Source organism: Mustela nivalis (genome assembly GCF_964662115.1).
Source record: "Mustela nivalis genome assembly, chromosome: 2".
Classification (NCBI taxonomy): Eukaryota; Metazoa; Chordata; class Mammalia; order Carnivora; family Mustelidae; genus Mustela; species Mustela nivalis.
Genome location: NC_139021.1, coordinates 145,406,139 through 145,421,888, shown reverse-complemented (window position 1 = coordinate 145,421,888; position 15,750 = coordinate 145,406,139). Strand labels below are relative to the sequence as shown.

The window sequence follows — 15,750 nt, the reverse complement described above, 5'->3', positions numbered from 1 at the left end:
TTAACCCCTTAAATTGATAAAAAGCTTAAAGACTTTCATTTACGTTAGGAACATCAACTGTAAAAAGTAACAAAAAAGCATGGTGGGCAAGAACAGAAGAAATCCACTAGGCTAAAAATGAGGAGACCTGTACTGTGGTCTACTATGGTCCTATGATGGTCTCACCACAGTTTAGCTGGCTGGATAATCATGGACCAGCCATGTCACTTCTCTAGACCTCATTTACTTAGTAAGACCACAGAACTAGAGGCCATCTGAATTCTCCTCACCAGCTTTAAAATCCACTACAATAACAGAAGGAAGCATTAATCTAAGCATGGAGAACAAATGGTAAATAATATACTACATGCAATTAATTTTCAAAAATCTAGTGAAACACAGAAAAAGTGGTATAGTGTGGTAGAAATGACATGGAAGTAACAGTGTGAAGGTAAGGGTTCAACTCCCAAATATATCCTAGGTGTTATTCTCTGAAGCTCTTCTATCTCTAAAAAATGGTGATAATAATTCCTGCTCAATTCAACTCAAGGTTATATAGAGACATGAATGTATAATAAAGAGCTTAATTATATATAAAAAGGGTATAAATGAAGAAATTATTTAATAACAAAGAGCATACTAAAAGATCACCACTACCTAGAATATTCAAAGTTATAGCATGGTCAACACATATAATTTCCCAAAACACTATCAGAATTTAGGAAATTAAAAACCCTAATTATAATAATTTGCACCTGGGGTTTATATTACCTCAAATATTTATTTAACAAAATACTGATTAGAGGCCAGCTATGTGCAAGCAAGTTACTGAATGCTGGAAACTGATCTGGTCCTTGAGAAACAGGGAAGGGCAATAAGACATAAACAAACACACTGTGAAAAGTGATATAATACAAAGGTAAACAAAGGAAGGCGCCTGGAACACAAACTCCGCCTAGGTGTCAAAAGCAATGAAAACTAAGCTGTATCTTAAAGTTGTAAGATTTTCCTAAATAGAGGCACGGATGCAGAGAAAAATAACAAAGCAACAGCCTCTCCGCACTATCTCCCTAGGTGACAGCATCCATCCCAAGGTTTAAACAAATCTCTTTGTTGATGGCTCCTAGATTTACCCCTCCAGCCTTAAACTGCTTAAATAATCTCAAAATTAACTTGTCCAAAATGGAACTCACTGACATATCTCTCCTCAAACCCATCTCCCAAGTCTTTTGGCCCAACTTCCAAAATAGATCTCAAGTTTTTCCAGTTTTTTCCAACTTCACTGCTATTAGCTGGGCCCATCATGCCCTGCCACTTCTGATAGGAATCTCCATGCTGACCTCCCAACTTCTGTTCTTGGGCCCTGCCATTCATTTCCCACACAGGGGCCAGAGTTAGCTTATAAACATAAATCTGATCCTGTCTTGTCCCCCTGCTTAAAACCAATTAATGACTCCATATGCACTCAGAATAAACTCCAACCTTCTTCACCACACCCACTGCCAGCAGAATTTGGACCCTGTGTACCTCTCCAACATCAACTCACAGCACCTACCCTCCATCATGTGTAGGCACGCTAGCTTTGTTAGTTCCTACAATATGCCAATCTCTTTCTACTCACTAGTCCTGTGTTTGTTTGTTTATTTATTTATTTATCTATTTATTATTTTTAAAGATTTTATTTATTTATTTGACAGAGAGATCACAAGTAGGCAGAGAGGCAGGCAGAGAGAGGGGGGGGGGAAGCAGGCTCCCCACTGAGCAGAGAGCCCGATGCGGGGCTCCATCCCAGGACCCAGAGATCATGACCTGAGCCGAAGGCAGTGGCTTAATCCACTGAGCCACTCAGGTGCCCCTAGTCCTGTATTTACAAAGCATAAAATTATGAGGTCTGGATGGGCTGAAGTTATAGGTTGTATTTCAAAACAAATACATGCAAAAAAATATTTAAGGTTTACATGTTCAAGTGTAACAACTGAGAAAAAACTAAATATATATAAATATGGAGATGAATGGCTAAAAGAGACAAGTGACCATAAATAGACATGTTTATACCACCTTTGTCATTAATGGCAATTTTTGGCATCAATGATTTTACCATGTTTTTCCTGACTAAATAATTTTTCTTACTTTCCCAGTAATCTAGGGACTTCCTTTGTACAAAGCAGAGAAAGTCCTCCCCGGTCCTTAAGTCACAATGTCTAGAATAGGAATCAGAAGGCAAATGGTAGGAGAGCAGGAGAGACCAATGGGACATCAATGAGACATCAATGGGACATCAGTAACAATTCTCCTTAACCTATGTGCTATGGAGCAGTGATTACTGAAGGTGGCTTCCAAGCTGTCCTAAATGGGAGTTTATATAGGACTTATCCAATTTCTTCTTCATTACTAAATACTAGGTGTGTTGGGCACTGACAATTTCTCTTTGCTACTCACTGCTAGACCATGAAGACGTCCGTGTGAACCTGGTGGACAAAGTTACATACTACCCAAAAGTCCTGAATGAGTGGCCGAGTGCATTAAGTCAATAAACCTCTGGGTTATACATACATATATACATTTGAGGAGGAACTGAATGTTTCCAACAACACGGGCACTTTCAGTATATGCATGCAAGAAGGGTATATATGAGGTAAGGATGTATGATGTTAGGTGGACAGATGTGATACCCTGCAACAGATGCTGTTAGGTGTTCTTTCCCCCTTTACCTTGCTAGCAACACACACACACACACACACACACACACACACACACACACACCCTTTTTTAAGCATTTGCTCACTCCTCCATGTGATTCAGGGAAGCACAGCCCTACCCTCAGTAGAGACAACTGTTTTGTCCAATCCAACAATTTTAGTTCCATTCCCCTTACTACCACTTAACACAAGAGGATAAATTAATTCTGCCAATAAAGTGACAAGGAAGTCTGCTAGAAGAGGAAGGGGGAGGAAGAGGAGAGGTGCCTGAAGAAAGAGTTCTTTACCATTTAGAAAGAGACATGAGAGACATGCATTTGTCTTCTACCGAATGCTGCCAACTCAAAGCTGCCATATCTACATGGGATCCCTGGCCCCACAGCAGCCACACTGTGGCCATAAAGTGAGTTAACCTAGGGCTAAATTAATAGATGGAGGAGAACAAAGTTGAAAAAGAGAAAAAACTTGATGAGCCAAGGAATGGACTTACTGAAGTCCCCCTATCTTCAGACTTCTTGGTTTGGAATACAACATTTTCCTTATTGTTTAAGAGATTTTGAATTGGGGTTTTTTATTGTTGTTGTTGTTGTTGTTATTTATAGTTGAAAACACCTTAACTGACTGAAGAGAAAGAATCTGTTCCAGACTCTTTAAGTTGACCAAAGGCAACCTATCTTCCTGTCAAACTCTGATTCTGTCTGGTGGGACATGTGTCCGGCCATAGGTAATGGACTTACATTAATCTAAGCTGACTATCACAGTTCCGTCTCCCAGTTTTTCAATAGCCCTAGCAACTGTTTCAGTTTATCCAACAAAACATGATAAAATCTGCCGGCAGAAAGTTGGTTTCTGGGGACATTTTGCTTTCCTGAAATAACACATCCAGCTGAAGTCAGTGCTGACCCTTTCCTCATTTTTCCTTCCTCCAATGTAGATAACAGCAGTCATTTTGTAACCATTAGGGAAAAGTCAAGAAAACTATAGCTGTCAACCCTGACACCACTCAACTACTGAATGAGCAAACAGCAACTATCTACCATCTACATCAAAAAATAAATCTATTTGTTTAAGTCACTGTTTGTTAGGCAGTTTCTTAAAGCTAAAATCCGTTCCTAAAACTTGTGACCAAGCCAAAAACAAGAACTAAATAGCAATTAATGTTGACATTGGGTAACTCATTCTTTGTTCCAACCATCTCAATGTAAAGGACTTAAATCTTTATCAAAACATCTAATGCTCTAAAAATTCCCATTTACATCTAGGATACATGTTATTGTTTTTATTTTACAACAAGGATACCAATATATGGAGAGGTTTACTTTCTCAAGACACAAATGAAGCTAAAGTTGAAGATAAAGTCAAGTTATTTCCACTAATATCACTCTCTGGTCCTTGGTAATCTCTAAGAAATAACATTTTCTTCTATACTGGTTTTTCTTTTCTTTAAGACTATTTTTATTTTATTTAAAGCAACTCTAAAACTAATCTTTTTGAAAGGAAATGTAACATATTTGGCTATTCATCACAGAAACATAATTCTTATTAAGATTTTTCACTTGCACCTGATAACTAATTACCAATTCATTTCATCTAATAAAAGTTTAATTATAGTACAGTTTGAATCAGGGTAGGGAAAGAATTTTGAATTATATTGCCTTCTGTGATCTACACAGATTTTTAAAAAAATTTAACATCAAATACTGATTACCTGGGAGTGAGACAGCAAATATGCTACTATTGATTTAACTCATCTTCAAAACTATGACAGCTTTGGCTGATGCTGCTTAACAAAATATATAACAAGAGCTGTTAAATAAAGGTATTTTATTAGATAATTTGGTATTTCACCAAAAGTGGCTTTTAGAAGAGGGCTTTCTGTATTCTGAGCAAGAAAATACTAAAGGTATTAATGACACCTAAAATAAAATATGAAGCTACAAATTTTATCTTTAAAATGAAAATGTCATGGGCACCCGGGGTGGCTCAATCGGTTAGGTGTCTGACTCTTGGTTTCAGCTCAGGTTATGATTTCAGGGTTAGGAGACTGAGCCCCACATTTGGCTTCATGTTCAGCCCATGAACATGGGCTGTTCAGGGAGTCTGCTTGGGATTCTCTCTCTCTCTCTCTGCCTCTTCCCCGATTAGTGCGCACACTCTTTCTCTAAAATAAATAAATACTTTTAAAAAAGGATTTTATTTACTTATTTGAGAGAAAGAGAGAGAACATGAGCAGGGGGAGAGGCAGAGGGTGAAGCAGACTTCCTGCTGAGCAGACAGCCCGATGTGGGGCTCGATTCCAGGACCCCAGGATCACAACCCAAGCTGAAAGCAGTGCTTAATCAACTGAGCCACCTAGGTGCTCCTAAATAATTTTTTTAAATGAAACTGTCAAAATATTTGTGCTGTTAATTCTATTTTTTACTTGTAGATGTTAATCTTTATTACTGTTAATGAAACATTATGAAAGAACAATCTGTGATGACATAAACTTAAGAGGATGAAGAGATCCAATAACTTTAATCTAAACTTAAGGGAATGAAGAGACCCAATAACTTTAATCTAAAAACCTTTTGCAAAATAGTACTATCTCTTTAGTTTGAAATAATGTCCTAACTAAACCATCTGGGAAAAAGCCCATGTGCAAATATAGCCCATCTGATCCTCAGAGTCATCACAATAATTTCCTGTTCGGGAGTTCCAAGCTGTGAACACAAAATTACAATGTTGTTCATAAATAAAACTTTGAGTATTCTATGAAGAAATTTTAGTATTTAGCACATACACAAATGCAACTTACCTTTCTAAAGTTTTTTAATGAAAACAAAAGAAAACTTAGTTTTAAAATTCCTTTCTCCTTTAAAACACATTACAGAATAAATATAAATAATTAAAAAATCAAAGTCTTGAGTACCTGTTACCCTGTGTCTTAGCCTTAACTAGCGACAGATACTTCATTTTATACTTTATCTCATTTAATCCTCACAAGACTTAATGTTGCATATCATAATATCTATGTTATGGATAAGAACAGATTCAGAGAGGCTGATTTTAACAAATACTTGACAATGGTTCTACCACAGTCAAGTTCAAAATTATTTGGCATGTACTTATTCTTTGCCTTTTTACTTAAAAGCTATGCTGGCAATACTGAGCCTAACTGTTCAAAAAGGGACATTAGTAGAAGGAGCAGTTTCAAAAATGAGTGTTTTAAACATAGAAATAAATTACTGAAAAAGATAAGATTACTTAAATGAACAATGATTTACCTTGAACATAATAAGAAATGATGAACAGATAGGCTCCCAATAATTTGATGTAAATATACAGCTGAGTCATTGTTCAATTTTAATGTTTCCTATATACTGTCACCTCTAATAACTGGTGCTGTTATGTCACTATTTAAATGACTTTTATCCAAATGATTTTCTTGCACAAGGTCTCAATTACTTGACAATGACTTCAACTTCCACTGCTTTCTCTTGATTCCTGAAAGATAAAAATACAAAAAAGATAATGAATATAACTGAATTCTGGAAAGTTTTCAAAACTAAGAGAGAAAAGCAAATGCTTAAACATACTTTTAAATAATGAAATACATTTTGGGGCTGGAGAGATGGAGAGAGAATTGGGAGAGGGGAAAAGGGAGAGAGAATCTTAAACAGGCTCCGCGTCTGGCATGGAGCTAAACATGGGGCTCAATCTCCTAACTCTGGGATCATGACCCAAGCTGGACTTGGAAGCTTAACCAACGGAGCCACTCAGAAATGAAATACATTTTTAAGGAATAAAGCTATCTTTATTTCCAACAACAAAAAGGCACTGTAATTCAAAAGCTTAAATAATTCAGTAAATAGGTTGCCACCTCTCCTGATCTCAGAGTAATCATATGTAAAACAAGTACACTAAATAACCCCGATAGTCTTTTCTGGCTGCTCTAATTATTTTATTAGTAACAATTTCTAAATATATTAAGAATAAAGCAAGAAAAAATGAATTTCAAATACGAAGCTATTCATCAATAATCTTTCAAATCCTAATAGATGTGATAAAAACACATCAATCTTTGCAATAAATAATTTATTCCATAGAAGAGAAAGGCTAACTAGATAATCACACATATTTAAATATGCAGTGTTTTCATCATTAAGGCAACAGAAATATATCTTAAAATTATTTTCCTATGCGGAGAAAGGGGAACCCTCCTACACTGTTGGTGGGAATGCAAGCTGGTGCAACCACTCTGGAAAACAGCATGGAGGCTCCTCAAAATGTTGAAAATAGAACTGCCCTATGACCCAGCAATTGCACTACTGGGTATTTACCATAAAGATACAAACGTAGTGATCCAAAAAGGCACGTGCACCCGAATGTTTATAGCAGCAATGTCCACAATAGCCAAACTATGGAAAGAACCTAGATGTCCATCCACAGATGAATGGATCAAGAAGATGTGGTATATATACACAATGGAATACTATGCAGCCATCAAAAGAAATGAAATCTTGCCATTTGCGACAACATGGATGGAACTAGAGCGTATCATGCTTAGCGAAATAAGTCAAGCAGAGAAAGACAACTATCATATGATCTCCCTGATATGAGGAAGTGGTGATGCAACATGGGGGCTTAAGTGGGTAGGAGAAGAATCAATGAAACAAGATGGGATTGGGAGGGAGACAAACCATAAGTGACTCTTAATCTCACAAAACAAACTGAGGGTTGCTGGGGGGAGGGGGGTTGGGAGAAGGCGGGTGGGGACATTACGGACATTGGGGAGGGTATGTGCTTTGGTGAATGCTGTGAAGTGTGTAAACCTGGCGATTCACAGACCTGTACCCCTGGGGATAAAAATATATGTTTATTTAAAAAAAATTTTTTTTAAATTATTTTCGTAAAATATTGCAAATCTGACTTCATTATATAAAATTGAGCTTTTACTATGGATGGTGTGAAACATAATCTCCCAGGTTAAGATCTGGCAACTATAAAATAGTTGAAATAGGTAACAAAAAACCCTCACTAGTTTGTATATAGATGAATATAATTTTATTTTTCTGGTTCAAACAATTGATTTTATTGATTTCAGCCTAAACTATTCCTGAATGAAAAAGATTTTATTTATTCTTGACACAATTACCTCAGCATGATTTCTGCCACAAACAACCTGAGCTTTCTATTTTATCGACCTAAGAATTTTTTACCTTACTTAGCTCTTTAAAGGCACAGTATTGAGGAAATACAGTTTATAGAGTGTCCTTTATATTGTACATTTTAATATGGCTGACTTCTAAAATCTCTACAATTTCTCACTTCTCTACTATAAAATTAAATTGGTTCCCATCTACATAATGCTGAGAGATTTAAGATGTAAAATCTAAAATAATTACAGAAAACATCTATAATGTGACTTAATAGCTTTTCCTGGGAAAACTCCCTTCTTGAAATTACACAACTGTGATTCTAGGTATACTTGTTCCAGGTTTCAAACTCAAAAGCAGTTTGCAGTATAATTTCAACCCTGCTCTCCTGTCACATTTCTATTTGCTTATTAAGTATCTCTACTAGAATTACACATCACTCATCTAAATCAAAAGTATTAACTTTCCTTCTGAACCCTCTAGGCCTGCTTCCGTCTGCATTTACTATCACGGAGGAAGGTGATGCCATCTCTTTGGTCACCCATGGCAAAAACCCTGGCATCATTTCTGCCTTTTACTAGCTACCCACTCCCCACCCTGCTCCATACTTCCATTCACTTTCACTCACCAAGAGCCCTTTCTGAGTACATATGACACATCAGTGCAAGATGCTAGAATACAAATATAAGTGTGACAGTCCCCGCTTCAAGTAGCTCATGGTCATAGGCAGGAGACTGATTGCTCTGACTGGTTCCCTCTTCCAGACTCATTGTTTCCTTATTGATTTATTTAAAGCTGATATGTGGTCTAGTATCACTAGCAGGACAACCAAGCCATCCTGCAGAGCAGCTGAGACTCTAAGCACCTGCCACAGTCATAGTCCCTTTCACAGGAAGGGGATTATATGTGATTCTTCCCCATAAACATCTGTGACTGCTATGCTGGGCACAAGTTCAAATCCTGATCTGCCTGAAATAAGTAACCTGACCTCTCTGGATGATTTCCTCATCTGTAAAACTGAAATTACATTATTAACTCATCATTATTTTAAGAATTAAATGAGGTAATAGCTAATACATATTCACCTCTAATTATGTACCAGCACCATTATAAATGCTTTGAATATAATATTTATTTATCAGATCTTCACAACCACCTTATGAGGGAGGTGAGATTATTATTTTAATTTTACAGAGGAGGAAACTGAGGCAAGAACAATTTAAGGCATTTACTGGTAAGCAGCAGGGCTCTAATTCTACTCAAGAAGCTCAGAGTCCAGAGTCCATGTGTTAACTGCTACCCCAGACTGCCTTGCTGTATATTGTATGTAGGTCATACAGTGTAAATTACGTATCATAAAGTAGGAGAGCCTGGTATAGAATAGGTGCTCAATAAAGTTTCCTCCCCTCATACATGTTTATAACATGTCACAGGAAGTAACAGGTGTGATCTATAACAATCTGTCTTCAAGAAAATCTGATAGCCGAAAAAAACAGCTATCAGCCAACAGAAGGCTAAAGGTAAAAATGGCTTCAATTGCCTCATCTGCAGTCTAACAATGGAAAAGCCTTAATCTTTAAAAGAAAAATGTTAGGTTTTAGCGGACTACCAGCTCCATATGCATCACTGCTTATGCCAACTGCTAAGACACGAAGGCAGCCTTATCAAGCTGGGATAGAGGCACACTGCTATAATCAAAATGGGTCACCACCTTCTTCATTCCACCTGGTCCCGCCTCTTCAACACTTCAGAGAGGAATGACAGGAATGCAAAGAACAGGGAAATGACTACAATTGAGATTACAACTCAAAGATCGTGGGCCTTTGCTCACAGAGTATCAAAAGAACAAAGTGTGAATGCACCTCTGTCAAGGACATAACAGACATGACGATAAGGAGTGATTCATTAGATTCCTTCTAACACTGAAGTCCTGCGGGAACAGTATTCTTGCACTGACAATTTATTTCCTAAATATTTATTAAGTACCTATTATATACATGATTCTGTACTAGACACTGAGAATATACTGATGAGAGCAAAACGGGCCCAGCCCTCACGGAGCTCACAGTCACTAAACTAGACAATTAAGATAGTCCGACACTGAACAAGACAGCACAAATCATATGTAATCATAACTTGTGCTAAATGTAAGGAAAGAAAAGTGCCAGGTCCAAGAGAGGCATGGGGTGGTGACCTAATCTCATCTGGAAAGACTAAGGGAAGCCATGCTAAAAAGCGACATTTAAGTTGACATCTGAAGAATTAGAGTTAGCCAGGTAAAGAAACAGGGGTGAGTTCTAGGCATAAGGAACAGCCTATACAAGGATCTTGAGGCAGGAAAGAACAATGAAGAACGGTATTTCTGGAATGGTGAGAATAAGGGGTAGTTGGTGGGATGTGGGTTTGAAGAAATAGGAAAAACAAGGACAAGATCAGGCAAGAGTGTATGAAGAGTATGGGATTTAAGTCTAAGTGGGATGGGAAAGCAATTATCTGGTGTCTATATAATGGACTGAAGGGGAAAAAAGCCGAAGCAAACAGACCAGTGAGAAAGACAGTATAGTAGTTTAGGAGAGGGACAATGGTGGTTAAGATTTGGGTAGTGGTGGTATAATGGACGGGCTCAACGTATATTTCATAACCAGATTTAATAGGACTTCGTATTGCATTAGATATGGGGATGACGAAGAGTGAGTGTCAAAGAAGATCTCCACATTTCTGGCATAAGCAATTACTGAAATAAGGACAAGCAGATTTTGAAAGGAGCGAGGAGAAGAGATCAAGGGTTCAATTTTAGACATTTGAGATTACCCAAAGGGAATGTCTAATGGGCATGAAGCTTAAAGGACACTTTAGGTACTAAAGATACCAATCTATTACATCCACAGTATAGAGTATTTGAAGCTATGGCTTTGTATGAGATGGCCTTCTAAGAATGAAAAGAAAAGAGGGCCCCAGAACACCAACATTCATTTAAAAATTGGATTAATAAAAGCATTAACACCACATATCTTTATTTGGCATTCACTAATAAAATAAATTCATGGTCTAGATCCGACCATGTGCAGTATTAATATAGCGTATATTAGCACAGTTGGAATATAAACCACTATTCACAAGTGATACTTCTTCACAGGTTAAAAAAAAACAACAATCTACCAAAAGAGCACTGTGGTAATCTAAAACATGTCCACGAGTGCTGTGACAGTACCTTCAACAGGAGGAGCCTACTTCCCGGCCTAGAACTCCCACTGGTTTTAATGAGTCACTTCTAACAAATAAAATGAGATGGAGACCACAGAGTGAGACGTGAGAGACTAGATCATAAAAGGCAATTCTGATTCCACCTTGTTCTTTCTTGAGAAATCCACTTTGAGAGAAGCTAGCCACCATGTCATCAGGACACTCAAGCAGCCTTACCCCTAAAGCCATGTGGCGGGGAGCCAAGGCCTCCCACCAACAGCATGGGAGTGAGCCGGCGTGCACAGGGATACTGCAGCCCTCAGGAGGGTTTCAGGTGACTGCATCTTCACCAGCACAATTCACAAGACTCTACCCCAGACCCATCCAGGTAAGCCTCTGGTGGATTCCAGACCGTCAGAAAATGTGGGAGATCATAAATGCTTGTTTTAAGCTGTTAGGTTTTGGGGTAATTTGTTGAGTGGCAACAGAAAACATTCACTACTATATAATATAGTCATTATAAGAAATCTGCTAAAATAATAAAAAGCCTAATCACCGTAAGTTATTGCACAGGCAACTAAAAAACAGAAGTCTGGAAAGCATAGTCAATGCAGAGCGTAATAGCAGAAGTATAAGACAGTCACAATGCCCAAGGAACTAACTAGTAAATATAAGTAACACCTTTCTTTCAAAGGAGTAACCAAAAGTATGCTCTTTCCTTTAAAATTATCTCAACAAATAAGGTTCATTCTTGTGGGAAGAAAACCATCGCTAGTTCTACTTTCTATACTGTTAAATACATGCCCTTTAAGGTATGAGTTCCAGAAAGATGATGTCAATTTTATGTTCGAGGTAGAGGTACTTCTCATATAATATCCTGGCAAATTTAAGAGAGTGAATTCTGATGTCAGTCTACTGGTTTCAAGTATCAGCTCCAGGATTTATTGCGATGTAATTTTGGAGAAGTTATTTGAGCTAAGTCTCAGTCTCCTTAGCCACACAATGGGAATGATACTACTAACCCAAATGAGTTAGCATCGTGCTTCTCAGTATTAACCATTTGTTGTTATGGTTGTGATTACCATTATTAGTAATATAAATACTGATGACTTTCCCTTTATTTGTCCCATCATATTAACTGTTTCTGTGATCATGACATAGCAAAACTGTAGCGATGTTTTGCAATCATTCCTGAAACAGAGTATTTTATAATTCTAACATCTGAAAATAACAGATTTTAAATTCCTAGAATAACACATTGGAATTTTTATATTAAATTTAAAATATCTAATCTTGGAAAGCTAAGGATATAAGGAAACGCAGACATCTGAAATTGCCACGTGATCAAAATTTCAAAATGATGCTGGTGTTTAAAAGTTATTTTTAAATATTTATTTCAAATAGGCATTGAAATACACTTTCCATTACTACATACATAGATTGCTGTTCCTTCTTCAGGAAAATAATCTATGGCAAATTATTCAATAAATTATAAATAATTTCTTTTTAAATAAAAAATTACAAAGCTCGGTAAACAGAAGTAAGGCTGAACCAATAGTTCAGTCAGAATAAAAAACAGGAAAAGGCTGAAGTCAGCTGAAAAAACAGATGAAAGTCATTCTTTCCTCTTCCCGTTAAGCCCCCCACCCTTAATTTTTACTCTCTAGTAGTGAGGTTTGGGAATTTTCAACAAGCTGGCCAGCTGCCAATTCCATGAAGTAGTGAGGAGAAAACTCCCCCTTCAGGGGTCCCTCCCCCTAGGCAGCTCCAGGCGCCTGGCCTGACAAGCTTTCTGAGAAGGACTAGACTCACTGCAGACTTTCTGGCTCCACAGCCATTGTTTGCGTGGCTGCCTTGCTCCTTATCCAGAGCTTAGATTAGCATAAGAATATTGTCCTTTCTCTCAACCAGCAACCCATCTATTCCTTCCCGACTTCGAACCATCTCTCCCCCATCAATCCCTGAGCTAATATACACACAGACAACTGTAGTAACACTGCTCATGGCTATTTTTGTATCAGTGTGAAAAACAATCTCACCCAAATCTAAACATAAACCCTTAAGAAAAAAACATGCTTAAATAAATAGTTATGTAAGTGTATCTGTGGTAATACACAGGAATCTCACCAAAATGTCTGCCTTGGGAGGCTATGCTGTGAGAATCTGTGATGGGTGACACATTCATAATGAGGTCTTCTGGAAAGTCTGAAAAAGGAGCAAAAAGAACCAACCATCTCACTGAATTCTGAGCTACAAGGGATGGAGAAGTTCCACTTTATAGAGACATTTCTAATTGCCATGTCTTCAACACCTTAAGGTCACTAATTTGATTGTCACCACTGAAGTTACTTTCTAACTAGACTTAACCTTTTCCCAACGCTCAATTATTTATTCAAAGCAACTTTAATGCATTTAACCTTTGTATTTCTGCTTAGTCGTTCCCTCTTCATTCAAAACCTTTCACTTTCCTTCTGGGCCAACAGACTACTTTTCCCAACACAAGTATGAATTCTTCCAGGAACAGAAAGGCAAATCAAACAAGTACAGCATTATACACTGCTGATGCATTTATACTATTACATCTCACACCTGGGGCTCAATATCAGATGCACAATAAATGCTTCCTGGTTTATGAACTTATTTTTCTTTTAAAGGAAATCTATTTTCAACCATTCAACTTTGTACTACAAATCCCCTAATCTAGTTGGTCCAAAGGTTTTTTTTGTTCATTTATTTCTATTAAATGAAAAAGCTCGCAAATAAGAACTAGATTAGGCTATACATTAATCTTTGGCACGACTGTGCTCAGAGAGAGTCTTACTGCCAGCTGTCCATAGAGGGGTCTGGGTGTTCTTCTGTCTCTCCTCTGGAATAAGCACAGATGACCAAAAAACAAGCAAAGTGAATCAGTGGTTGCAGAGATGCCTGGAAGGAGCAGTGTTGGTCATCCCTGTTCAGGTGTATTAGGGGAAACGGTGAACAATACTACCTGTGTTTTCTGCACAGTATTTTTACACAGATAAAATCAGTATAAAATGGCAGTGAAGAATTCAAGGTCTAGCATACAACAGATCTAGGTCCTCTATGTAGATTAAATGAGAGAAACTCATAAATATTATTTAGTGGTAACTTTAGGTTAGCATTGCCTGTCTTTATAATTTGCAAGTTAGTTTTATGTACATTAAACCATCTGTATGACCCTTACAGGAAGTAAAATTATTCCTACTCTGACAGAGGAAAGACAGGCTCTGCGAGCTAAAGCGACTTGAATTTCATATAGCTAGCAACTTGGGGAACAACTAAGCCCCAGGTCTTTGAACCCCAAGGGCCGTGTTTTATCCAGATTTACATGAGTAAATCCATCAAAGAGGAAACAGGAAGTTATTTTTTATTGAGCCACATAAGATTTTTCTTCAACTTTACAACTCTGCAAGGAAAAAGTGAAACACAGCCGAGTTAAGAAACTTGCCCAAGATCACACAACCAGTTAGAATCAAGTCTGGTGCTGACAAAGCCCAAATTCCACCCACTGCTGCGAAGTCAGTAGGAGGTAGGTAATGAGGAAAAAAAAAAAACCCTGAAAGTAGTATACTCCTCATTATACACCACTGCTGCTCAGATATGGGAAAAACTCTCAATACTTTACTGTGTGACACTGAGCTGGGATAATGCTAACAGGTCTTTTCACCAGCTAGCTCCCTCACAGGCTCTGCCAACAAGGGAAAGAGAGAAAGCTGGAAGAGGGTGAAGGGACTTGCTTCCTCCAGACTCTGCTATTCCCAGTCAGCCATCTGAGCCATTCTCTCCACAAAGGCAGCAGCCAGTAGGTTCTAGTTTCCAGCTTCCTGCCACACTTCCAGAACCATGCTCATGGCCCACATTCTGACCCAGGGGTGCCAGCACCTCAAAGTCCGAGAGCCAGCATCTCAGGACCCATGTTCCAAGCTCCTCAGGGGCCAGCCACAGCTGGGCTCTGAGCTGCCTCCACTGGGGTACACATTCTCCAAGCATCTAGGTTCTGAAACCTCAGTCTCTTCTGGGTGGTAGCTGCTTCCCACATGACCATTTCTGCTTAATACTAGTGTTTCGTTGGCTTTTTCAATTCCCTAATACCTTTGTAGTCAATTCCCTATATCAAATTCTTCCTGTAAAAACAGCCACTGTGGTTCCTGACTGGGCCCTGATTGATACAAATACTTCAGAAAATTGACCTCAGAGACTGAACAGACTACACACACACCACACACATTTTTATATATATTTACTTCACTAAGCAGAAGCCAACAACATAGGTAACATTTCCCAAGTGCTTATAAACTGCATTTTAATATATGTATATTCAAAGAGTTCTAAGATGTTCTGACCTCAGAAATGAAATCTTCTAGGGGCGCCTGGGTGGCTCAGTGGTTAAGCCGCTGCCTTCGGCTCGGGTCATGATCCCAGGGTCCTGGGATCGAGCCCCGCATCGGGCTCTCTGCTCAGCAGGGAGCCTGCTTCCTCCTCTCTCTCTCTGCCTGCCTCTCTGCCTACTTACGATCTCTGTCTGTCAAATAAATAAATAAAATCTTTAAAAAAAAAAAAAAGAAATGAAATCTTCTAGACTCAGTACATTTCATTTCTTCTCCCACAAATAATTATAACCTATCCAGGTTAGAAGTTTGTTCCGGTTTGGCTGGGCTTCCTATTCTAACCTATGTGACCAAAGTCAAGATGCCTAAAAGAATACCAAAATTTGGTTCTCAAAACAGATT

At 38.1% G+C, this 15,750-nt stretch overlaps 1 protein-coding gene across 2 annotated transcripts in view; it reads right to left on the bottom strand.

Moving 5' to 3' along the window:
- Positions 1–15,750, bottom strand: part of BMPR1A (bone morphogenetic protein receptor type 1A) — a 137,961-nt gene that overhangs the window by 28,938 nt on the left and 93,273 nt on the right. Inside the window, exons 3-4 of one of the 2 annotated variants that reach the window (XM_082718019.1) lie at positions 13,127–13,204; positions 5,945–6,164 (exon numbers count right to left, since the gene is read on the bottom strand). In XM_082718019.1, the coding sequence (XP_082574145.1) occupies positions 5,945–6,014 (70 nt within the window). In that variant the 5' untranslated portion in view covers positions 6,015–6,164; positions 13,127–13,204. The remainder of the gene's footprint in view (positions 1–5,944; positions 6,165–13,126; positions 13,205–15,750) is intronic. The other variant, XM_082718018.1, reaches the window with a different exon arrangement.